The sequence below is a fragment of the Macaca thibetana genome, chromosome 5, assembly GCF_024542745.1.
Source record: "Macaca thibetana thibetana isolate TM-01 chromosome 5, ASM2454274v1, whole genome shotgun sequence".
Lineage (NCBI taxonomy): Eukaryota > Metazoa > Chordata > Mammalia > Primates > Cercopithecidae > Macaca > Macaca thibetana.
In genome coordinates, this window is record NC_065582.1 from 130,698,100 (window position 1) to 130,724,133 (window position 26,034).

Sequence of the window (26,034 nt, forward strand, 5' to 3'; positions counted from 1 at the left end):
TTCTTCCATTTTCAATTAGAAATAATAAAATTCACCTCACGAAGGCCCTTGTAAGAGTTAAAATGTTTGTAAAGCACTTTGTTCATGTATTAGTTTTAAAAGATTTCATTAATCTTTTATTGTGAGATTCTTTTGTAAGTCATGTAATATTTCGGAGTGATTTGGGCAACCAAGTCTATCAAATGAATAATGCCATTCATTTAAATAATGGAAGCAGTTTTAAATGTTTCACTAAAATTCCACTTCAGAATTGCCATGCCCTTTTTCAAGCTGGGGTGTGTGTATGTGTACTTTCTTCCTCCCTTGTAATTAAACAAGTTGTTCTCCCCCATTTAATTCTTACTAATTGGGAATTTCCTCCTTCTCTAATTCTGTGCATCGGCATTTTAGCATATTTTGATGTGTAGGTGGTAGAGGACAGTGAAAAGTTCAAAGCTGGAGTGCAAATGCTGAGTTTTCATGATTCATGAACAACTGGGATCTGACCACAAGTTTGTCTTTTTATATTTAGAATCAGCCATGTCAATATCTGCATGGCACAGAATCATCTGGGAGCTTCTTAAACATGTAGAATTTAGCACCCCATCTCTAAAAAATATGATTCAGTATATAGAAGGTGGGTCCTGGTTATATACACTTAAAGTATCACCCCAGATGGTACAGAGACTACATTTCATGAAACCCCAGGAATGGTCTGGAATAGTCTAGTTTGTTTTTAAATTCTAACCTCTGCCTGCAATTAGCTGTGTAGACTTGATCAAATTCTCTGGTCTTCTTAAATCTGTTTATGTGCAATTGCTCACTCTCATTTATTGAAGCTGTTATGCAGATTATAATTAACATGTATAAAGTGCCTAGCATGTAAAGTGTGCTGGGCCTGAAGCACTCAAACACTCTAACGTTGGGGTAGTTCTTTTACAATGCCAGATGCTGGAAGGTGAACAGATAAGATCAACACAAAAGTTCCTAGGTGGATAGAAGTGAAATGAAGCCAGTTGGCTCTGTGAATCCATAAAATATTTATCAAGCCTTGGAGAAAGAGAATTCATCAAAGATTATATTAAAGTGACTAATTTTTCTTTCTTTCTTTCTTTCTTTCTTTCTTTCTTTCTTTCTTTCTTTCTTTCTTTCTTTTCTTTTCTTTCTTTCAGACAGAGCCTCACTCTGTCACCTAGACTACAGTGCAGTGACACAATTACAGCTCACTATAGCCTTGACCTTCTGGGCTCAAGTGGTCCTCTCACCTCAGCCTCCTGAGTAGCTGGGACCACACTTGCACACCACCACACCTGGTAATTTTTTAATATTTTGTAGAGACTGGGTCTTACTGTTTTGCCCAGGCTGGCCCTGAACTCTTGGGCTCAAGTGATCCTGTCCTTGGCCCCCAAGAGTCCTGGGAGTACAGGAGTGAGCCACCATGCCCAGACTAAAGTGACTGGTTTCTTACAGGTATCTTCATGTGAGGAACACTCACCACTAGTTTCTAACTTGTAATTATTTTCTAGGTTCTAAAGTTCTTATTTTGGATGCTGTAAGATTAAACAGAGTTTGCGTGTATTGAAATAAATTATTCAATCTAATCTTAGGAATCAGCAGACTATCATTTTTTACTGTGCCAGAACACTAATTTTCTATTCACTTTAATGTGACAGATAATGTCCTTTCATGAAAACATTAAACACTTCAACGAAGTGTTTAATGAAGCCGTATTAATACAAGACAACAGAGCCAATACTATTCAGTAACAAGATAGAAAAATGCTGTTTAAAAAGGAAATATTATTACTGTAAAGACAGATTTTTATTCAAGAAGTTAAGAACTGCCATATAAATCTTCATTTACTTTTATTTTTCTCAACATCTTTGTGGCTGTCCTTCTTTAGTCTCGTAAGCAATTTTAAAATATTTTTTCTGTATTGTGGTCTTTCCCAGCTTACTGACATGCTTCTAATTTACATGCTTAAAATTAGTAGCGTGGCATTTTTTACTTCCATGCAATTCCTCAAGATCTATGATGCCAGTAGAGCTTTTAGAAGGTCTTCTAATTGCACATTCATTAAACAAAGCTCAAGAACAGACAGTCCTAAGGGGGTTTTCATTTATGGATCATTTAGTCTGGAGTTCCCCAAGGACAATGGTCAACATTAATTAAAACATCTTGAAGTTTGTAAACCACAGTTACTTCTGTGTGAGATGCCATGATGAGCTTTGAATTATCACTTGAAAAACAAGAAGATTTAGGAAATTTCAGCTTTCTTGTTGCTCTTCTACAAATGCTACTTTGAAACAAATTTTCTTCAGTGTCACCAAGATTAACACAACTTACTGCTGTACAGAACCCATGTTTTATATTTGTAATTTGTTACACAGGAGAAAAAGAGGACTCCTGAGATATGGGGTAGATATCATATTCCCTATGTCTGGGGGGTAGACAGTCACTGGAACTGGAACTGCCAGATGGGTTCTTCCTGCTCACTGCACAGACACAATCGGTCCACTGAGACCATGGTATTGCAGTAAAGAAAGAGTGTAATTGATGCAGGCTGGCCACACCATGTGGGAGACAGAGTTATTACTCAAATCAATCTCCCTGAAGGCTCAGAAGTTAGGGGTTTTTCAAGGATAAAATGGTGGGCAGGGGCCTAGGGAAGGGGGCATGTTGATTGGTTGGGGATGCAATCATAGGGGTATAGAAAGCAGTCCTTGTAGGCTGAGTCTGCTTCTAAGTGGGGGCCACCAGAGGAGTTGCTGGTCTGAGTGGGACTGTCTAGTAGTCAGAAATGCAAAAGCCTAAAGAGACATCTCAAAAGGCCGAGTGTAGGTTCTGTAATAGTGATGTTATCTGCAGGAGTAATTGGGGAGGCTGCAAATATTGTGACCTCCAGAATAATGGCTGGTAATTATGTAACTATGCCTACATCTTAGTAAAATTCAGGCCCCTCTCATCTACCTAACTTGGTAGACTTTCATTAATTTTACAAGGGTAGTTTAGCTTTGGGGGAAGAGCTAGTATCATTTAAACTATAAATTCCTCCTGAAGTTAGTTTGGCCCACACCCAGGAATGAGCAAAGACACCCAGCCTGTGAGGCTAAAAGCAAGATGGAGTCAACCATGTCAGATTTCTCTTACTGTCATGATTTTGCAAAGGCAGTTTCAGAGCCACTCCTGAAGTGGTAGGAAGGTGTGCAAATTATGGGTTTGTCATATTCCTCTCATATGCATGAAGGAATATGCATATGTAATACAAGAAAGATGTCATTTTGAACCAATGTGACTTTCAAATATTTCCTTCTAGGTTGGACACCGAGGAACAATAAGAGATTATCCAGACTTCAGCCCATCAGTGGATGCTGAAGCTATTCGGAAAGCAATCAGAGGAATTGGTGAGTGATATTTTACGATTCCTTTTTTAATGTTGAAGCAAATCAGGCAGGTTACAATCTAAAAGTTCAGTTTGCTCAGCTTGGCTTACTCAATTTGATAAATTGTCAGGAATTTTCTAAAATTGTGAAATAATGAGGAAATATATAGAGAACTCAGCTTTATTAAATCCTAACATTTATCATATTTACTTAATATTAAAAAACTACCACTGATATTGGTGGTCTAGGGGAGATCCCCAGATGCCGGTGGGATCTCGACCCTGGCTGGTATCCAGACTCCTGACACCATCTAGAGAAGAAATTCAAGGTTGGGTCAAACGATAGTGAGAGTACACAGATTTGTTGCAAAGTGAAAAGTACACACTCAGGAAAGGGGAATGTGAGTGTACTCAAGAGAGAGTGATGCACAAGGGGGTTTGGGGTTGTTGCCTTTATGGGTTTATTTAACCAAGGGGTGGAATAGTCATGAAGATTCCGGGAAAAAGATGATTTCTTGGTACTGTGGTGCCACCCCTTTTTACACCAAATATCAGTGTTTCCAGAACTGCCATGGCACTGGTGGGTGTGTGATTGAGTATGTTAATTAGCATATAATGAGATCCTAGGAGAATCCTAGGTCAAATCCAGCGCCACGTTGGGTCCAGCGGGTCTTAGCCAGCTTGATCCAGACTATGGGTTTTCAGGGTCATATCAGCCCCTAGTTTCTGCAGCTATTTCATCAGTTTCCTTTTGCTGGTCATGTGAAACTGCTGCCTGGAATTTTCTGTTCTCCTGTGGCCACCCCGTATTAGTCCTGTCTAACCACCACCACCACCACTGCTACCAACAACAATAATAATTATCATAATAAATCATTACAAATATGGCCCCCTTGGTTGGGCATGGTGGCTCATGCCTGTAATCCCAACACTTTGGGAGGGCGAGGCAGGAGGATCACTAGAGCCCAGGAGTTCAACACCAGCCTGGCAATATAGGGAGGGCCCTTCTCTACAAAAACCTCAAAAAATTAGCTGGGCGAGGGGCTTGGGCTTGTGATCCCAGCTACTTGGGAGGCTGAGGTAGGGGGATACTTTGAGCCGGGGAGGTTGAGGCTGCCCTGAGCTGTGATTGTGCCACTGATCTCCAGCCTGGATGACGGAGTGAGTCTATTTCAAAAACAAAATAAAAAAACAAAAAAACCCCAATACAATCCCATCAGTTCTTCCTGGATTTCATTCTTGCCCCTTTCACTAGAGATAAACACTATCCCAAATTAGAGTTCATTCCCATGAAACTTTTAATACCATCACTATATATACATGTACATATTGTTTTGTATGGTCTCAAACAGCATAAAATGAAATCATACTGTATACATTCTTCTGCAATATGTTTTTATCCCTTAACATTATATTTTTGAGATTTATCCATGTTGATATGGTTAGCTCTAGTGCATTAATTTTAACTGCATGGTATCTATTGCATCACTATATCAGAAGATGGGAATATTGATGGGACATTTAAATTGCCTGCAATTCTTTTATATTGCAATATAAAAATGCTGCAGTGAATATTCCTCTTATGTCTCATTGTGCATATTTGCTAGCATTTCTCTAGAATATGACAAGAACTGGAATTTCCACATTGACGGGGATACTTCTCTTCAAATTAACTGGAAATTTTGCCATACTATTCTCTGAAATGAATGTAGAAATTAGCATTCCTTTCAGCAATGTACAAGACTTCCTTTTGCTCCATGTTCTCACCAATACTTGCTACAGTAAGACTATTCCATTTTTCTAATTAAGTGGGTCTAAATGGTATCTTATTCTGCATGTGTGTTTGTTTCCTCTCTCTACCCTGATGACTGATGCAGTTAAGCATCCTCACTTGTGCATCTGCTTCCACTTTCATACATCAATAAAATATAAAATATATTTTATCTATTTTTTTAAGTTGGTTTGTCTTCTTTAGATTGGCAAGAATTTTTTATAATTCCTCAATACAAACTTTTTAAAAAATATTACAAACCATGAAAATATTTCTTATAAGTTTATGGTTTTCTTTTAACATTGGTGACATGGTTTGGTCCTGTGTCCCCACCCAAATCTCATCTTGTAGCTCCCATAATTCCCATGTATTGTGGGAGGGACCTGGTGGGAGATGATTGAATCATGAGGACAGGTCTTTCCCGTACTGTTCACATGATAGTGAATAAGTGTCACAAGATCTGATGGCTTTATAAGGTGGAGTTTCTCTGCACAAGCTCTCTCCTTGCCTGCTTCCATCCGCATAAGATGTGACTTGCTCCTCCTTCCCTTCCACCATGATTGTGAGGCTTCCCCAGCCACATGGAACTGTGAGTTCTCCATTAAACCTCTTTCCTGCATAAATTGCCCAGTCTAGGGTATGTCTTTATCAGCAACGTGAAAAGTTGCGTGAATTACTGTAACAATTGGTTACAGTAATTTTTATTGCATAGAAGTTTTAAATTTTAGTGAAATCAGGTTTACCAATATTTTTGTCTAGGATTTATTCTTGTTGAATCTTTTCTATAATGAAGTCATAAAAATATTCTCCTACTTTTTTTTCAAAGTTTTGAAATTTTGTTTTTCATATTATGATCTTTAATCTACATGAAATTAATGTTCATGGATGGTATTTAAAGGTGTCTCATTTTGTTCTGTTTCATGTGGACATTTAATTGTCCCAGAACAATGTATTGAAGAGCTCATCCTTTTCACACTGATTTGTATGTAATGTCACCTCTGTTTTATGTTTCCCTATTTTTCTCTTCTCTGTTATGCTTCATTTATCTATTTGCCTCTCCCACTGTCACGATTATTAGGGTTTTATAATGACACTAAATATCTACTGGGCAATGTTTTTCTTCACTCTTTGCCCTCCTCTATGAATTTTAAAAGTGGCTTGTCAAATTTCATAAATATACTATATTAGAACTTTATATATCAATATAATATTATGTTATTTCTGCCTGTATAAGGGTTTTTTTTTTCCATTTTTCAATGTAAGTTATTTCTTCATTTATCTCTTGATTGCCTTTTTTTTTTTTTTTTAAAGGGAGAAGGGCTTGCTCTGTCACCTAGGCTCAAGTGCAGTGATATGATCATAGCCCACTACAGCCTCAAACTCCTGGGCTCAAGGGATCCTATGGCCTCAGCCTCTGGTGTTGCTAGGACTACAGGTGCTCATCACAATGTGTGCCTAATTTTTAAATTTGTTGTAGTGACAGGGTCTTGCTATGTTGCCCAGGCCAGTCTTGGACTCCTGAGTTCAAGCAATCCTTCTGCCTTGTCCTCCCGAAGTCCTGGGATTATAGATGTGAGCCACTGCACCCAGCCTGATTGCCCTATTTATATCTAGTGTTGAGTAGACTGTTTCATGAGGTTAATAGTCTTTAAATTCTGTCGCCTCTTTTTAAACGTTATGTTTCTTCATGAATTTGCACTTTGGCTTACAGGCCTTCTTTAAGAAGGAGGTTATTGTTTATGAGCACCACTTCTGATACGTTCTGAGTTCAGAATCAGGTATCATAATGGCGTTTGCATTAGGGCTAGGTCAGACCCAGTCTCTAGACTGGAGGCATCTTGGCTTAGTTTTTGATCTTGAGCATGTTTAAAAATAAGAGATGAGAAACTACCAGGCATACAAACTACAAATAACTGCAGGTAGTTTGGTATATTTGTAGTCCAGTTGCATAGGTTATAGAGATGCAGAGAGCGGGTAGAAAATGAGAACAAGACATAAGGCAGGAGAGATCATAATGAGCTGATATACGAGCTAAGGGGCTTAAACTTCATCCTGAAGATTACAAAGAGCCATTTGAATTTTAGCCAAGGGGATAACATGATCAGATTGTATTTTTAAACATTTACTTAGGCAGTAGTGTACAGGAATAATTATATGGGGGTCACATTAGGAGGCAATTTAGGTTATCCAGGTAAAATATGATAAGGACACAGTGGCAGAGGGCATGCAGAGGAGACGACAAATGTAAGAGATACAGATAATTGCTATAATATAGAGAATAAGATAAAGAAAGGAATCTGAGCTGATTCCCAGGATTTTTGCCTGGCTGACTATATCCATAGTTGTGGATGAGGGAACATAGAAAGACAGACAAGTCAGAGAGGAAATACAATAAAGTCCACCCAGAACACGCTGAGTTTCAGATACTTGTGCAGTTGAGGTGGCTGGTAGTGTACTGATACGGATGCTGGGTATGGTACACACGTGACGGGTCCACATTGGTACTCAGACCCACAGAGCACAAACACACTTTAATCTGATTCAGTATTTACTTAACTATGTATAAGAATACAAAACCAAAGACACAGAAAGGCAGCATCTTTCACTGGGAGGCCCAGCAGCTAACCAAGTACACAGAAGCTTTTGCGTCATCATTGATGTAAGTTATGTACCACTGCCTTGGAAGTGAGTAGATGAGGTCTGTGAGGGTCACCTTGACACAAAGAAGTTGAGCATTGAGTTCCGGATGCTCTTTTATACCTCTCTAGTCATGCATGCTCTAGGCCTGCAAGCCAATTCACAGCTCCCCAAACCAGATATCATCGTGGGCTGGGAAATTAATAAGACACAACTTTCCACGTTTATCTTACTACTGTAGTCACCAAGATAAGAGTGACCTTGAGGTCATTCTCAGGCAGGCCGGCATCAGCTCTGGCCTGATGTTACCTTTCACTTACAAACAATTCATTTTGTATATGGGTTTGAAATTCATGAGAGAGGCCAGGCGCGGTGGCTTACCCCTGAAATCCCAGCACTTTGGGAGGCTGAGGCGGGTGGATCATCTGAGGTCAGGAGTTCAAGACCAGCCTGATCAACGTGGTGAAACCCCATCTCTACTGAATAAAAAAAAAATTAGCTAGGCATGATTGCACATGCCTGTAATCCCAGCTACTTGGGAGGCTGAGGCAGGAGAATCGCTTGAACCCGGGAGGTGATGGTTGCAGTGAGCCGAGATGGTGCCATTGCATTGCAGCCTGGGCAATGAGAGAGAGAGGGTGGTGGGGAGAGAGAGAGAGAGATAGAGAAAGGGAGGAAGGGAAGAAGGGAGGAAGGAAGGCAGGAAAGAGGGGGGAGGGAGGGAAGGAGGGAGGGAGGAAGGAGGAAGGAAAGAAGGAAGAAAGGGAGGGAGGGAGGGAGGGAGGGAGGGAGGGAGGGAGGTGGAAGAAATGCATGAGAGAGATGTGGACCAGAGATAGAAATATATGTTTTGTGGTCAGAGATTTGGGTTCAACTTCTTGCTGGACCACTCAGAAGTTGTGTGACTTTGGCAAGGAAGGTAAGTTCATGTCTTCATCTTTAGTACAGCGGGCCCCTGTGAATATTAACTATGGCAATGAATAAAAGGGCGTTTCATGCAGGGCAGATTCTCATTAAGGGTTAGTTCCTGTTTTCCAGGGAAGAAATATTTTGATATCAACTATGGGAGAGAAATAAAAGGCAATAAGACAGTAACCAAACCTCATAAAGGTAAAAACGTCAAATTCAAAAGTAGTACATTCTTTTGTCTGATGTACAGAAAGGAGTATTTAGACAATGATTGTTTCCTTCCCCCAAAACTATCCAAATAAAGATAACTTTCTTTTCCAAAACTCAGGCAAACAAACAAAATAAATAAATAACGATCCCAACCAGGTAAGAAGCTGGGAATTAAAATGCCTTACTCTCTGCATTTGTCTCAGGCTATTGATCATTTTGCTTTAGGTCAAGACAGATATTGAGCATCAATATTGAGTAAAATCACTTTTGTTTCCTTTAGGCACCGATGAGAAAATGCTCATCAGCATTCTGACTGAGAGGTCAAATGCACAGCGGCAACTGATTGTTAAGGAATATCAGGCAGCATATGGAAAGGTAAGGTCATGTTCACATGACAGGCAGTAAAGAGATCGTTAATGTGCCATGGTCGCTCCCACATAGTTATGCCTACAGTTTTCAGTTTCAGGCTGAGTGTAACAGAAGATGCCCTGTGCACCCAGTCAGGAGCCTGGAATCTGAGTTGCGGTTTTGCCTTGAACTGGCTGACTGACTTTGGGCATGTTACTTGGTCTTTCTGGGCCTCAGTTTCTTCACTTGTAGGATATGGTTTGCCTTAGCCCAGTGGTTTCTAAACCAGAAGTGATTTTGCTCCCCAGGGGACATTTGGGATGAATGGAGACGTTCTGATGATCACAAACAGGATGGTGGGGGGTACTTCTAGCGTGTAGTAGGCATAGGTCAGGGATGCTACAAGCATCCGAGAATGCTCAAGGCAGCCCTCCACAACAAAGAATTACCAGGCCAACTATCTGACTAATTCTGTCTTAGATAACCTTTTATTTCTCTTTCAATTTTAAAATACTTATGTAGTTATAGGTTTGATTTATTCAGCAAATGAAAATTTAGTAATTAGCAGAAACTAACTGTATAAGAACAAGTAACTTTGGGAGGCCCAGGCAGGTGGATCACCTGAGATCAGGAGTTTGAGACCAGCCTGACCAACATGGTAAAACCCCATTTCTACTAGAAATGCAGAAATTAGCCTGGTGTGATGGCACATGCCTGTAATCCCAGCTACTCGGGAGGCTGAGGGCTGAGGCAGGAGAATCGCTTGAACCCGGGAGACGGAGGCTTCAGCGAGCCGAGATTGATCCAGCCCGGCAACAGAGCAAGACTCTGTCTCAAAAAAAAAAAAAAAGCAAAAAGTAAGACTTAGTCTTTGCTATACAGTTTCTTTGTCCAACGCCTATTTTCAAGTACTAATCTGTGTTAGGAGATATCCTAGACATTGGATATAGACTGGTATAGAAAGCAGATCCTGCCTTCTTTCATGGAGCTAACATTCTATTAGAATATAATAAACAAGTAACTAAAAATAATTCAGATATGATAAGTGATATGAAAGAATTAAAATGGTTTATATGATAGGCAGTGACTGGTGAGTGGCTCCTGCAGATAAGGTGATGAAAGAATGTCAGTGAGGGGTTGTTACCTTACTCCCCACTAAGCCTAAACAATACTAGGGGTTCTGCTCTGCTTGATCAGGAGACAGTATTGAAGGTACAGCAAATACAAAAGCCCTGATGCAAAAAGAAGCAGGGAATATGTGAGAAATAAAGAATTCCAATATGGCAGGAACGTAGAAAGTGAAGGGGCAGAAGAAAGAGATGAGGCTGGAGAGAGGTTGAGAACATGCTAAGGGTCTTGGTAGAGTTTAGATTTTATTCTAAGGGCTACAGGGAACCACTGGAGGTTTGTAAGCAGAGGAATAATATAATGCAGTTTTTATTTTTAAAGGATTATTTTGGCTGCTGTAGATAATGAATCGTGGAGGGAAAAGGTACAAATGGAGACTGTTGAGAGGGTCTGGTGACCATCCACAGGCAGCTCAGGAATTACCTCCTGGAAGTGTTCTCCAGGCCCCCAGGCTCCATTAAGACACCCTTCTCTGAGCTCCCTTTATCAGATACTTAACATATAATATTGAATTTTTATCATTGAATATTTCTGTGTTTCCCATGAGGGCGGAATGTCTTAGGATAAGGACTTCGTCTAACTTACCTTTAAAGGCCTAGCACAGAGCAGGTGCCCAGAAAACATTTGTTGAATTGAATGAATTGCCTGGCTTCTGGGCAAGACAAGACTTTCACATAAAGAGAAGGTGAGTGATCTATTGGCCTTTCAGTATTTCCAAAATATGGAAGAAAGATGGAGGTGGAGGGGAACAACCATTTCTCACAGTGGAATAGGATGAGATCTGTGAAGTAAGATTCGGCTGCCGTGGCTTGGATTGAGGACAGATGGTAGCGAAATTTACCATTTAGAGAGGAAAAAAACACTGTGGCAATTAAAGCAGAGCTGGGAACACTGAACGCCATCCCATTTGTTTCAGCAGGAACGTGCTGCTGCTGCACCCCCCAGGAGTGTGGTAGTGTCGGTCTGTGCCCACGGCGCTGCAGCAGGCTCAGAGGCTACCAGCCTCTATTTCAGAGCTGAAAATTATCAGGAGCAGGAACAAACATTATTCAGTATTATGCCATTGAATATTGAAAGTAGAAACCCTGTTACCCCCCTTTAGGCAGGCGAGATGGACCGTACTTACGTGTGAAAACAGTACTCAAAACAATATCAATAGGTAATGTCTGTAAGAGGCTAAGTTCTAGCGTTCCATAGCCCTGTAGGATGACTCAGTTAACAATAATGTAGTTTCAAATAGCTACAAGGAGGATACTGAATATTCCTAAAACAAAAAAATGTTAAATGTTTGAGATGATGGGTATGCAATTACCCTGATCTGATTACCATACATTATATGTATTGAAACATCACTATGTACTTTATGAATAAGTACAATTATTATTTGTCAAAAAAAAATAAGTCTAACATATTGCCATACTTAGGGTTTTTTTTTTCTTTACTTGTTGCCAGAAAATTGCTTCGGATGCCACCTAGTTCCACGTTCTCACCAGAGACACATGGCCAGCCACTGTCCTCCCTTCCCCTTCCTCTTGGAGCTCTTTGGGAGTTACTGAGAGGCAGGACACCCAGGAATAGAGCACCTCCCAGTGATGCTGCATGTGAATTTATAAGGGTTCCTCTTCCTCTTCCCTCACCCCAACCTAAGCATTGAAAGCACGGGGGACCTAGGAAATGCATTTGAATACAGTTCCTAACTGTGGCACTCATGAAGTCCTCCCATTTGGCTCTCCTTCAAAAAACCTCTACAAAACAGAACAATTTGGGAGTAATTAGAAAATGCAGATTAATAGTCATAGAAATATTTTCAACACTTCTGTTTATTCCCTGTGGATGGACGTGTTTTGCCTGATTTTGATACATATGTTCATCTTTCACTAGGTGACTTTAGAGGAAGAGAGAGGAAAAGTATTTCACATTTTTCTCCTTGGTTTTTTGATTTTAGGAGCTGAAAGATGACTTGAAGGGTGATCTCTCTGGCCATTTTGAGCATCTCATGGTGGCCCTAGTGACTCCACCAGCAGTCTTTGATGCAAAGCAGCTAAAGAAGTCCATGAAGGTATGAGCCCCCCAACAAGCCATTTCTGCCCAGGGTTTGACCGAGTCATCAAAAATAGTGACTTTCTGGCAGTGCACACTTGTGATGGGTGGACTTGGATGCCATTTTGGTCTGTACTCTCCCAGTGGTAGAATGACTCTGAAATAGGGAACAGTTGTAGAACCTTAAGCCCAAATGTTCCTGGGCTGGAAGAATTTTGTCATATCCTTTGTTTGACATGAAGAGTCAAGTTCTCTAGTTTGTCATCATTGAAAGTAAATGGCACTGTCATAAACCCCAACACTGAAGCTAAAAACCTAGCATTATCCTTGAGCCCTTGTTTTCTCTTACCCTTCCACACTCCCAAATCTATCAGCAAGTTCATTAGTTTTACTTCAAAATCCACTGTAAATGTGTGCACTTCTCTCGAAATCCATTGCTACTGTTCTAGCCTGACCACCATCATCTCTTGACTGGTCCGTATCAATAGGCTTCTAACTAGTCCCTTTGCCTCCATTTTTGCCCACCTCAAATTCATTCTACACAGAATAGCCAAAATTATTTTTATTAATTTATTTAAAAAATCAGATTATGTTATTTACCTGCATACATTTCCAATGGCTTTGAACACTTAAAATCCAAGCTGCTTATCATGACCTTCATTACCCAATAGTGCAGGTCCTGTCTAACTCGGTGACTTTTTAAAATTCTATTTATATCAGTGAGGGTTCCCTCAGAGAAGCTGAACCAATAGGCAGGACATAGACGTTAAAAGATTTATTGTAAGGCCAGGTGCTATGACTCATGCCTGTAATCCCAATACTTTGGGAAGCCAAGGTAGGTAGATTGCTTGAGCTCAAGAGTTTGAGATCAGCCTGGGCAACTTGGAGAAACCCTGTCTCTACAAAAAATAAAAAAAAAATTAGCTGTGCATAGTAGTGCATTCCTGTAGTCCCAGCTACTTGGGAGGCTGTGGTGGGAGGATCACCTGAGCCCAGAAGGTCGAGGCTGCAGTGAGCTAAGATTGTGCCACTGCACTTCAGTCTGGGTGACAGTGAGACCCTGTCTCAAAACAACAACAACAAAAATTTACTGGAAAGAATTGGAGGCCATGGTGGGAGGATTGTTGGAGCTTAGGAGTTCAAAACCAGCCTCAGACTGAGCAACATAGTGAGAACTTGTCTCTACAAAAAATTTTTAAAAATTAGCCAGGCGTGGTGGCTCATGCCTGTAGTCCCAGCTATTTGGGAGGCTGAGGTGGGAGAATTACTTAAGCCCAGGTCTTAAGTGTCCTTTGTAGGGACATGGATGCAGCTGGAAACCATCATTCTCAGCAAACTATTGCAAGAACAGAAAACCAAACACCGCATGTTCTCAGTCATACGTGGGAATTGAACAATGAGATCACTTGGACACAGGAAGGGGATCATCACACATCAGGGCCTGTTGTGGGGAGGGGGGAGGGTTAGGGATAGCATTAGGAGATATACCTAATGTAAATGACAAGTTAATGGGTGCAGCGCACCAACATGGCACATGTATATATATGTAACAAACCTGCACGTTGTGCACATGTACCCTAGAACTTAAAGTATAATAAAAAAAAAAGAAGAAGAAGAAAAAAAAAATTAGCCAGGCATGGTGGCTCATGCCTGTAGTCCCAGCTGTTTGGGAGGCTGAGGTGGGAGAGTCACTTAAGCCCAGCAAGTCTAGGCTGCAATGAGCCACGACTCTGCCACTGCACTCCAGCCTGGGACCCTGTCTCAAAAAAAAAAAAAAAAAAAAAAAAAAGAAGAAGAAGAATTGGTTACATGATTATGGGATTGGTTAGGCAAGTTCAAAATCTGTAGGGCAGGCTGTCAGGAAAGGCAGGCTGGAACTCTTGGGCACAAGCTGAAGCTGTCCACAGAAAGAATCTTCTAAACAGGAGCCTCACCTCTGGTCTTAAGCCCTTTCAACTGATTGGATCAGGTCTGCCGAGAAAGGTAATCTCCCTTACTTAAAGTGAATCAATAATAAACTGCTACAAAATACCTTCACGGCAACACATAGATTAGTGTTTGATTGAATAAGTGGCATTATAGCCTGGCCAAACTGGCGCATAAAACTGACCATCATACCCCCTCCTGCTCACCCATTAATGCTGTAGCTACACTGACCTTTTCTCTGCTCCTTGAACATCATAAGCTTATTCTTGTTTTGAGACATTTATACATGATGTTTCTTCCATCTGGAATGCTTTTCCTCCAGACATTTTCCATTAATTCACTCAAATATATTTTCTTACCTGCACTTATTACTGCCTAAAAGTATCTTGTCTATTTATTTGTTTTTGAGACAAGGTCTCGCTTCATTGCTCAGGCTCTAGTACAGTGGTGCAATTATGGCTCACTGCAGCCTCAACCTCCCGGGTAAGCAATCCTCCAACTTCAGCCTCCTGAGCAGCTGGGACTACAGGCACACACTGCCACACCTGGCTGATTAAAAAAAATTTTTTGTAGAGACAGAGTCTTGCTATGTTGCTCAGGCTGGTCTCAAACTCCTGAGCTTAAGCAATCCTCCCGCCTCAGCCTCTCAAAGTACTGGGATTACAGGTGTAAGCCACTGCACCTAGCCTTGTCTGTTTTTAAAATCCATTTGTTTATTACCTTTTTTCATCTAACTAAAAGGCAAACCTCCACCATGGCAAGGAACCTCATTGGTCTTGGCCTATATCTTCTGTTCCTAGAGCAACTTCTGAAATGAAGTGGGTGCTCAACATATTAATTAATAGGAAGGAGGAAAATGAAGGGAGCCTAGATCTGAGGCATAAGCCATATTCTGCCTTGTCATCAGGCAATGGAGTTATCTTCTTTTCCATGGAGGACATATGGGCATCTGAGAAGCAGATGGCAAGATGGAATTTGATGTACAAGAGATTTATTGTGAGAAACGCCTGTGAAGGATAAAGAGGAGAAGAGCAGGGTAGGTGGGGTGAACCTTCAGACTGCAGTGCAGACCTGACACCTGTGAGAGAGAAGAGAGGAAGTAGGCTGAGATTAGGAAGAGCCTCAGTGCATGGTGAAGCTCCAAGAAAGCCTTGGCAGGCTGTTGGGGAGCCCCTGAGCAAAGACTGCCCTTTGGAGGAGTTCTGTGTTGGGTGCAAGTCCAGTACCCCTGCTGTTTACAGTCATTGACTGACAGCCACCTGGAGAGGGCATGACCTCAGTGTGAACTCTGGTAGATCTAAAGGTGTGGCAGTTGGAGGCTGTTAGCCAACTGCATTCTTTGCAGCTGATTCTCTTGAAGTGAAGTCTGAGCGTTGTTTTTCTATGGCTACCCAGTGGGGAGGGTTTAGCAGGTGTAATTGTAAGGATTAGATTCACCAATAAGTATTAGAACAGTTTCTCTTTTACATAAAAGAAATCCAGAGTAAGTAGCCCTGAGCAGGCTGTGATGGCACCACCATTATCAGAGATTCAAGCTCCTACGATCTTGAGGGTCTGCCTTCTTTAACCCATGGTTTTCACTTCTTGGTTAAAGATGGCAGCTCATGACTCAGTCATTATGTCTTCATTCCAGTCAACTCAAAAGAGTAAAGGACAAAGAAGGGTTCACTCCCTCACTCTAAGGATACTCCCTGAGCATGCATATGGTACTTCTGCCTATATCTCATCGGTCAGAGTTTAGTTATGTGGACATATTTCACTGTAAAGGAAGCTGAGAAACATAGCCTTTATTTGGGTAGCTATGTACCAAGTTACAAGCTGGGGGTTCTATTACTAAGCAAGAAAGACAAAAGAGGTACTGTGGGAAACTAGGAATCTCTGCTACAGAGAGACAGAATTCAGTCTCTGTTCATATGCTGCACTGGCCTTATTCGATCAAGTCTTAGTGTACATGACTTTTCTTGGAGTCACAGTGTGATTCAGTGACCTTGATATAAACAAGGCTGACGGGTAATTAGTCCCCATGCCAGCCGGGCCCATGATGCACATTACTGAGGATTTGAAAAGCTCCCTGTATGAAGAGGATGATACGTGCTGATAGACCCAGTACAGTGATGCAAGGATGAACTCATTCAAAAGTATTGTAGAGCCTTTTCTAAACATAGTGGCATGTTTGAATGTTGCTAGGGTTAATCCTGTTAGACTCTCACTTCTGATCTTGAATGACACAGGCTTTTTCTTTTGTACTATATATTTCTAGAATTATTCAATTGATTTTTACACTAGAGTGAAAAATTTGATGTCACTTTATTCCAGATGATTTATGTTAATACTAAAATATATGGAAAAATAGAAAACTACTTTAGAGCAATAGAGAACCTTGTATTGATTTACTCAAAATTGTCATTTCATCTATATAAAACAAGATATTAAGACCAAAAGGCATGAGATTAAGTTATTTAAGTGTTCTAAAAATTAGATTTCCTTTTCCTTTTTAGGGTGCTGGAACAAATGAAGATGCCTTGACTGAAATCTTAACTACCAGGACAAGCAGGCAAATGAAGGAGATCTCTCAAGCCTATTATACAAGTATCTTATTTTCTGCTTACCTTCACCACTGTTCACACATATTCAAGCCAATGTTGCTTTTCCCAGAATCCTCCCAATCTCTTCATGAGGCATTTTGAGAAGACAAGACTTATAGAAAGGAGAATACATTCTAAAATCAGCTGAAGACTATGGGTTTCCAGGAAAAATTGGAATATGATCTGAGCTAGATACTGCTACATAACAATAGCATTAATGCTTTACGTTCATAATATTATAGCTGCAGTGGATTTTGCTCTCAGCAATCTCTCATTAATTGAATTAACCATTTTCATCAATGGAAGAGACTCAGATCATATTTTATTATGAGGTGTTAAAAATCACTCAGATTAGATCCACGATTTTTGGTGTGGGAAATTAGATTAATTTAGAGGATGTGTTGAGCATGAGGATTCAATAGAATTAGTTAAAAGACCTAATAGTCTGCTGGCTGTGTAAAGTTAGAAAGTCTCTGCAATGCAATTCTGACTCTAACTACCCAGGGTTAGTGTGACTTCACAGGTTAAGGTCACAGTCCCCACAAGACTACCTTCACCTCAGACACCAGCCCACAAGCTCAGGTGTTTTCAGACTACACATGCTTTTAACCGACTGGCTACAAATTCAGGGTTCTCACTACTCTCTCAGGTTCAATAGCACACCAGAATGACACAGAACTCAAGAAAGTGCTATATTGACAAATGCGGTATTATCATAAAGGAAACAAATCAGGGCCAATCAAATGCAGAGACTGCATAGGGAGATATTGGGAAGGGTCCAGTGGAAGCTTCCACTCTACTGACACATTGATATATCATTACCAACCTGCAAGCTCAGTTGATTATTAGTAGCCTTAGTTTTTATTGGTGTTTCATTATATAAGCATGATTGGTTGAACCATTGTTCATGTGATTGAACTCAATCTCCAGTCCCCCCTACACTCCCCAAACGTCAGGCTGATATTGTGGCTCAAAGCCTCAACCTTTTAATCATATGGTTGATCTTTCTAATGTGACCAGCCTTTATTCTAAGTCATCTTGTTAGCATAACTGAGCTGCAGTCCAAGAGACCAACCATGAGTAATAAAGACACACCTATGACTTGGGAAATCCAAAGGATTTAGAGTTTACCTCCCAGGAATCAGGAATAAGACCAGCCCAATTCTTTACTATTCAGCAGCCCCATAGAACCTTCTCCAAGTACTTTAAGGAAGCCACAGTTTCTCTGTTTGTGTCTCACGGAGGTCAGTTGTGTCATAGGAGCTTTTGCAATGGGAGAGGTCCAAAGAAGGAGTACATATTGGTCCTCAGGTGGGTGTTAAAGAGGTTGCTTTGGGAAATTCTTGTTAGAAGGTAAATACTTCAATGACAGGTAACTATTTTGTTATTGATGTGCTAATTGGGTTCTAATCAGAAAAACAGAAACAGCACTAGATATTTTGACAGATAAAATGTGATATAAAGAATTGCTGGCCAGGCGCGGTGGCTCAAGCCTGTAATTCTAGCACTTCGGGAGGCCAAGGCAGGCGGATCACGAGGTCAGGAGATCGAGACCATCCTGGCTAACACGTTGAAACCCCGCCTCTACTAAAAATACAAAAAGAAATTAGCCGGGCATGGTGGCAGGCGCCTATCGTCCCAGCTACTCCGGAGGCTGAGGCAGGCGAATGGTGTGAACCCTGGAAGCGGAGGTTGCAGTAAGCCGAGATTGCACCACTGCACTCCAGCCTGGGCGACAGAGCAAGACTCTGTCTCAAAAATAAAAAAACAATTAAAAAAAAGAATCGCTTAAAGGGTCTGGCGCGGTGGCTCATACCTGTAATCCCAGCACTTTAAGAGGCTGATCACAAGGCCGGCGGATCACAAGGTCAGGAGTTTGAGACCAGTCTGGCCAATATGGTGAAATCCTCTCTCTACTAAAACATACAAAAAAAATTAAATGGGCGTGGTGGCACGCACCTGTAGTCCCAGCTACTCAGGGGGCTGAGGCAGGAGAATTGCTTGAACCCAGGAGACAGTGGTTACAGTGAGCCGAGATCGCACCACTGCACTACAGCCTTGGCAACAGAGTGAGATTCCGTCTCAAAAGAATTGCTTAAGCTGAGCACAGTGGCTCACGCCTATAATCCTAGCATTTTGGGAGACTGAGGTGGGCAGATCGCATGAGCCAAGGAGTTTAAGACCAGCCCAGGCAACATGACAAAACCCCGTCTCTACAAAAAATACCAAAAATTAGCCGGGTGTGGTGGTGCACGCCTACAGTCCCAGCTCCTCAGGAGGCTGAAGTGGGAGGATCACTTGAGTCTAAGAGATTGAGGCCCCAGTAAGCCTTGATCATGCCACTGCACTCCAGCCTGGGTGACAGACTGAGACACTGTCTTGGAAAAAAAAAAAAAAAGAATTGCTAAACACCTTTCAGAGAACTAAAAAAGGAAAAGGGGAACAAAGGGATTCATGCAGAGTATAACCCCCCAGACCTGAGACAACAGAGGAAAGAGGTTGAGTTTGTCAGAAACTGGAAGTTAGAAGAGGGATATACCTGGCTGATGTTGGTACCTTAGGGGCTCAGAGCAGAGGCTTAAGGAGCAGGAGTTCAGACCTCTGAAAAGAGGGAAAGTGACTTGTTCTAGGAACTAGAGCCATTGCTGCTGTCAAGGTGAACGACCTTCACTGGGTTGACACTGATATGAATAGCCATCAAATATCTTGCACTTCTTTCCACTTCCTGCCTTCCAGTCCCCCTCTACTCCCTACTACTGGTGGAACCTAAAAGGGAGTGGGAACAGAAAGAAGTAGACAAGAGAACTGCTTCATCATTAATGCACAAAGGGTATGTTGTAGGTGTTTAAAATATTTCAGTTCAACAAGGTTTACGTATTTTACAAAACCCATCATCAGAGCAATGCACTGTATCCCAAGTTGGCTTGGTATTTTCTGGTGTTTCTTAGAAGAGTCGCTGCTCCCCTAGTGGACCTGCCCTGTGACAGACCCCTGGAGCCCAGCATTTAGGTACAAACACTTCCAGGATGTAAGCTTTATGAGGATGAAGATTTTTGTCTATGTTGTTCACTACTGTATCCTCAGTTCTAAGAACAGTGGGGGAGATAAGTGCAAATATTTATTAAATGAGTGTCCTCAAAATTGAGGTTAAGGTCTTAAGAGCCAAGTGAAACTTTTAGCATTCAGGATAGTGTTGTGAAGATATGACAAATGATAATAGCACAAAGTTACCAGAGCCTCAATTTCTATGTGAGTAATGCTCTCTGAGGCTACAAGGGATACAACTGCATCAAGGTTACCTTGGTTACTAGAGATTAATGATACACAAGAAGATCAAGAAGGAAATTGTCTCAATCATGCATAGCCAAGCTTTACAGAGATTCAAGTCACAGCACTACCTGAGGGACCCAGCTATGTTGTCAGTCTCTCAGCCGCAGGCATCCATTGCTTCCCGTGCTGATGTTTTCCATGACAGTAACAATTCCTCTTCCTTTTTGCTTCTCATGTTCTTGACACCAGCAAGTAACATCCCCTCCCTTACCACATGGTGTTTGTCTACCCAAGGCTTATAAATATTTGTGCATAGTTTTTGGTTATTCTTGGCTACTGTTTTCTTCATTATTTCTAGGAGTCTTTCAGTTCTTTATTATTCTGTTGTCTTTGTCTCCTTTTCTGTGTCACTCCTTCCCTAAGACAGAAGATACAATGGGTTCAGGAAGTCACGATCAAGTTGGCCCTCATAAAGGGACCAGACGTCTTGTATAGCGTATCTGGTACAGTGGCACAATAGGGTCTAAATAAATAGAGATCTAAATTCTTAACTTTTTTCAGTATTCTAAAGTCAATGGTGTGTGAGGGAACACTGAAACAGGTATCAGGAACTCAAAGTTCTAGTCCAGACACCTGTATTGTTAAAATACTCTATTTAATTTTATACTCTACTGTGCCTCAAAATGCATAAAGTAGTTGTCAGCTTAGATTGAAATAATATTTTAGTCTAATTTCCCACAAAATATTTCATGAAAAGGGAGAGGCTGTGTGAAATGACTTATAGAGTCTCATCTAAATAATGCCAAAATTATAAAATACTTCCCCAAGTTCTAACAAATGGCAGCTTCATTCTTTTACTTGATATTTTCAAATTTAAAGTTTTTATCTAGCCAGAATGAAGGATAGATGTAACAATATCACAACTATTAGGTTTAATGATGCCTACTAAATATTATTATTTAGAAAAATAACACACATTTTTGGTGGATTTTGCTTATATGAATTGCTTTGAAAAATTAGATTTCATAAAAAGGAGACTTACTAAAATCATGCTGAAGAAGTTTCCATCTCAATGCAGTTCTTGCTATTGGATAATCTCATATCACTTTCTATAATTGTCTTTCATTGGTTTAAACAGATGAGAATTCTCATGGCTATTATGGATAATTTATAGAGTTCCTGAGAATGATAAAGACAGAGTTCAAATAGCCACATGGTATCACCTACAACCAGGTGTATAGTGGCTCCAAGAGAATCACCACTCCATGGATGGGGCAGACAGAGATTTAAGACTGATGGGCACCACACATCACAGGCCATGCAAAAGGGGCTACATCTAGTCAGTACTGAAATACATGAACACACAATTGGCATTTGTAAAGGGAGATGGCATGTTTTGAGGTAGCTTTCTTACTTTTGGGAGATACTAAAAAATATAGTTTAGTTATATTCCTTGCGATTAGGGTTAGATTCAATAAAACAGAAAAATTACAGTGGCTTACAAAAAGTAGAAGTTTATTTTAATCATATGTAGAAGTCTAGACATTGGCAATTCTAGGACTAGTATGACAGCTACTAAAAGCTTTTAGGAACTCAGGCTTCTTCTTGATTACTTTTATGCCATCCCTAGGAAGTGGTCATTATCTTCACAGTCCAAGATGGCTGCCCAAGATGCAGATATCAGTTCACATGTAAGGCAGTCAAATGGAGGAAGGACTAAGATGAACATGGTCCCATCCCTTTAAGGAGATTTCCCAGCAAAGTCATATTTGTCTGCCTTCATTTCATTGTGAAGAACTAAGTTATAGGACTGCACTAGCTAAGAGGAAAGCTGGGAATATAGTTTTTAAGCTGTGTGCATTGTATCTTGCTTAAGGTTAGGGTTCTCTTAGTATGGAAGATGGTCAGAATGGAAATTGAAAGGCAAACTAGTAGCTCATCCACCCCAGCTTTTCCACTATGCATCCCTTAGTGCCATTGTCAGATGAAATAAACCATGATTTGCTCCAGAATGACAACTCTTTCTATTCTTTTGCATTTACCACAACACAGTGCAGTAAGAGTTACAAGAAGAATGTACCATCTCACAACAGAAGAGCATGAAGAAATTAAAGGGCAAGATTTGTCTTATCACATACCCATTCTTTGCTAGTGTTGGCATTTAAACTTTTCTGTTTTATAATCGTATTTTTCAGTTTGTCAAGGCTTCATTTCATTCTGATTTGGTTTCAGTATACAAGAAGAGTCTTGGAGATGACATTAGTTCGGAAACATCTGGTGACTTCCGGAAAGCTCTGTTGACTTTGGCAGATGTAAGGTTTTATTTTTTATTTTTTAACTCCCCAGTAATCTGCATGCTCAATAATAATTTTTAGGGAGTTTAAAAATAACCAAACTGAGACAATTAGTTCACAATTTTCCTTATGAGATGGTTTGTTCATTTTACATTTTCATTGCCACCAAGCAATGTAATGTTTAACCAAGATCATAAAAGCATACATAATGATGTAACAACAAAGAAAACTTATTTGAGTCAGTAAGTGGAGGTGTTTTGGTCAGGTTTCACAATTTTGACATTAGAAGACATTCTGATACATCATCTGACATACAATATTTATTTCCATTATAAGTGTCTCCATTTTAAAGAACAGGTTTATTTTCTTCTGGACTCCAAAGAATAAATATTTCTTTTGTTAGCTTCTAAATTAAATAGGAAGCATGATACAGAAGAATTGTCTTTAGAGATGGGAATTAAACTAACAAATGAGTATCAGTCTCAGGATTAAAAAAAGAAAGTGATTGCTGCAACTTCAGCCTTGCCACCTTGGAAAAGCTGCCTAACTATTAATCACTATGTGACCTAATGAGGCCACACCTTGCTTTCTCTTTGTAGAAGGCTCATGACTTTTATCATAAAGATGGTAAAGTCAAAGAGGAGATATATTCATAGCTATGTGTAAGAGAGAAAGTGATTTAAACCATATCTCACCAATTTTCTTTCAGCTGATTTACATAGCACCTAAAGTGTGAGAAAATCCCAACAATGGTCTCAGCCTCATGGTTGAAACAGCACCTGTCAAAGTGAGACATTATGCCATTAGGAAGCGATTTATCTAAATTATGGTTTCAATTACTTTAAATGTGAAAACCTTATGAAGGTTGAACCCACAACACCAAATTTATGAAGCATTGCTGCAGACATATGCTCTCAGAGGTATATATTCATAAGTGCACATCTGTTTGTGTATGGACATGAACACACCCACCCACAGGAGGCAGTATAGAGCAGGGCTCTAGCACAGGGTTCTAGAATCAAACAGGGCTGGAATCTCATGCTGCCTACTAGCTTTGTATATTTGGACAAGTTCTTTAAGTCTTAAAGCATTCATTTTCATATCTGTAAAACTAAAATACTAATAATGCCAAGTACTCATAGGGTGTTATGAAGATTAACAGAAACAGAGAGCATGTGAAGTACTTAGTGATCAACACAGGGTGGTGGCGGTTTGTTAGTACTATATTAAGACCAATGATAATCAGCATTTATATCATTGGAGCAGAGTGTACAGTGAAAGAGAACCAGAAGAAAGCAAACAGCAGCAGAGTATCAGCAGCACAGAAAAGAAACCAGGCAGAAATCAGACAGTCATGCAAGGACCTAATGTTTGAAAATACGAACAAATTCATTTTAAACAATTGTAGCTAAATGTTTCATCCGCCTGTAATTTGCCAAATAATTCAGGTAATCCCATGTTTTGTTTCTGTCTCCTGTCTTTCTATAATGTGCTTAAGTATTTGTACATGAACACACACACACCGCACACACACACGCACACAAACATCACTTAAACCATAGAACCTTTAATGTTACAGTTGGTTTGGGGACTTTTGAGGACTTTTTTTTTTTTTCTTTTTTGAGACAGAGCCTCACTCTGTCATCCAGACTGGAGTGCAGTGGCATGATCTCGGCTCACTGCAACCTCTGCCTCCCAGGTTCAAGCAAATCTCCTGCCTCAGCTTCCCTGGTAGCTGGGATTACAGGCGCATGCCACCACACCTGGCTAATTTTTGTATTTTAGTAGAGACAGGGTTTCACCATGTTGGCCAGGATGTCTCAAACTCCTGACCTCAATCAATCCACCCGCTTCAGCCTCCCAAAGTGCTGGGATTACAGGCATGAGCCACTGCGCCTGGCCTTTGAGGTTTTTTTTTTTTTTTTTTAAATAAACTTTACTTTTTAGAGCAGCTTCAGATTTATGGAGAAATTGAGCAGAAAGTACAGAGAGCTCTGATATGCCCCTCTTCTACTCTCTCCTTTCCGTTATTATTATTATTATTATTATTATTATTATTTTGAGACAGGATCTCGCTCTGTTGCCCAGGCTGGAGAACCATGCTGTGATCTCAGCTCACTGTAGTCTTGACCTGCTGGACCCAAGCAGTCCTCCCACTTCAGCCTCCTGAGTAGCTGGGACCACAGGTGCACAGCACCACCTTGGCTAATTGTTTTGTTTTGTTTTGTTTTGTTTAGAGAGAGAGAGAGAGAGAAGGTCTCACTCTTGCATTAGTATGTGTATTTGTTACAGTTGATGAATGAATATTGATACATTATTATTAACTGAAGTTTGTAGTTTACATTAGGGTTCACTCTTTCTGTCATACAGTTCTATGGATTTTAATAAATGTATAATGTCATATGTCTACCATTACAGTATGATAGAGTAGTTTCACTGTCCTAAAAATCCTCTGTGCTCTGGCGGTTCATACCTTCCTCCCCACCAACTACTGATCTTACTGTCTCTATAGTTTTGCCCTCCCTAGAATGTCCTATAGTTGGAATCATACAGTATGTAGCCATTTCAGGCTGGCTTCTTTCACTTGGCTATATGCCTTTAAGGATCCTCTATGTCTTTTCATGGCTTGATAGTTCATTTCTTTTTAGGACTGAGTAATATTCCATGTATAGAATATTTATTTCACCTGCTGAAAGGCATCTTGGTTGCTTCCAAGTTTTGGCAGTTGTAAATAAAACTTCTGTAAACATTCATGTGGAGGTTTTTGTGTGGACATGTTTTCAATTCTTTTGGTTAAGTACCGAGGGGTGCAATTGCTTGATCATATAGTAAGAGATATTTAGCTTTATAAAAAAAAAAAAACTGCAGAACTGTCTTCCAAGGTGTCTGCACCATTTTGCTTTCATATCAGCAGTGAATGAGAGTTCCTGTTGCTCCACATTCTCACCAGTATTTGGTGTTGTCAGTGTTTTGGATTTGAGCCCTTCTAACAGGTTGTGTAGTGGCATCTGATTGTTTTGATTTGTAATTCTCTAATGACATACAATGTCGAGAGTCTTTTCATGTGCCACCTCTGTGTCGTCTTTGGTGAGATGCCTATTGAGATCTTTCAACCATTTTTAAATTGGGTTGTTATTTTCATATTGAGTTTTAAGAGTTCTTTATGTATTTTGGATACAAGTTCTTTATCGGATATATGTTACAAATATGTTCTCCCAGTTTGTACCTTGTCTTTTCTTCCACATAAGACCTCTGTGTTGGGTTGGGCACAGTGGCCCACACTTGTATTCCCAGAGATTTGGGAGGCTGAGGTGGGGGGACAGCTTGAGGCCAGGAGTTTGAGACCAACCTGGGCAACATAGCGAGATTCCCATCTCTAAAAAAAATTTTAAAATTAGCTGTGTGTGGTGGTGTGCACCTGTAGTCACATTAGCTACCCAGGAGGCTGAAGCGGGAAGATAGCTTGAGCCTTGGAGTTCAAGGTTACAGTGAGCTACATTTGCAGCACTACACTCTAGCCTGGCTGACAGAGAGTGAGGTCCTGTCTCTAAATAT

The 26,034-nt window shown here is 40.5% G+C and overlaps 1 protein-coding gene across 2 annotated transcripts in view; it reads left to right on the forward strand.

The window, feature by feature from the left end:
- The window catches only part of ANXA3 (annexin A3), a 61,874-nt gene that overhangs the window by 19,896 nt on the left and 15,944 nt on the right, over window positions 1–26,034 (forward strand). For both annotated transcript variants that reach the window (XR_007725570.1, XM_050789773.1), the window contains exons 3-7: window positions 3,296–3,383; window positions 9,169–9,263; window positions 12,310–12,423; window positions 16,829–16,919; window positions 22,418–22,497. Coding sequence is in view for 1 of the 2 variants with exons in the window: in XM_050789773.1 (XP_050645730.1) it covers window positions 3,296–3,383; window positions 9,169–9,263; window positions 12,310–12,423; window positions 16,829–16,919; window positions 22,418–22,497 (468 nt within the window). In the remaining variant the exon portion in view is untranslated. The remainder of the gene's footprint in view (window positions 1–3,295; window positions 3,384–9,168; window positions 9,264–12,309; window positions 12,424–16,828; window positions 16,920–22,417; window positions 22,498–26,034) is intronic.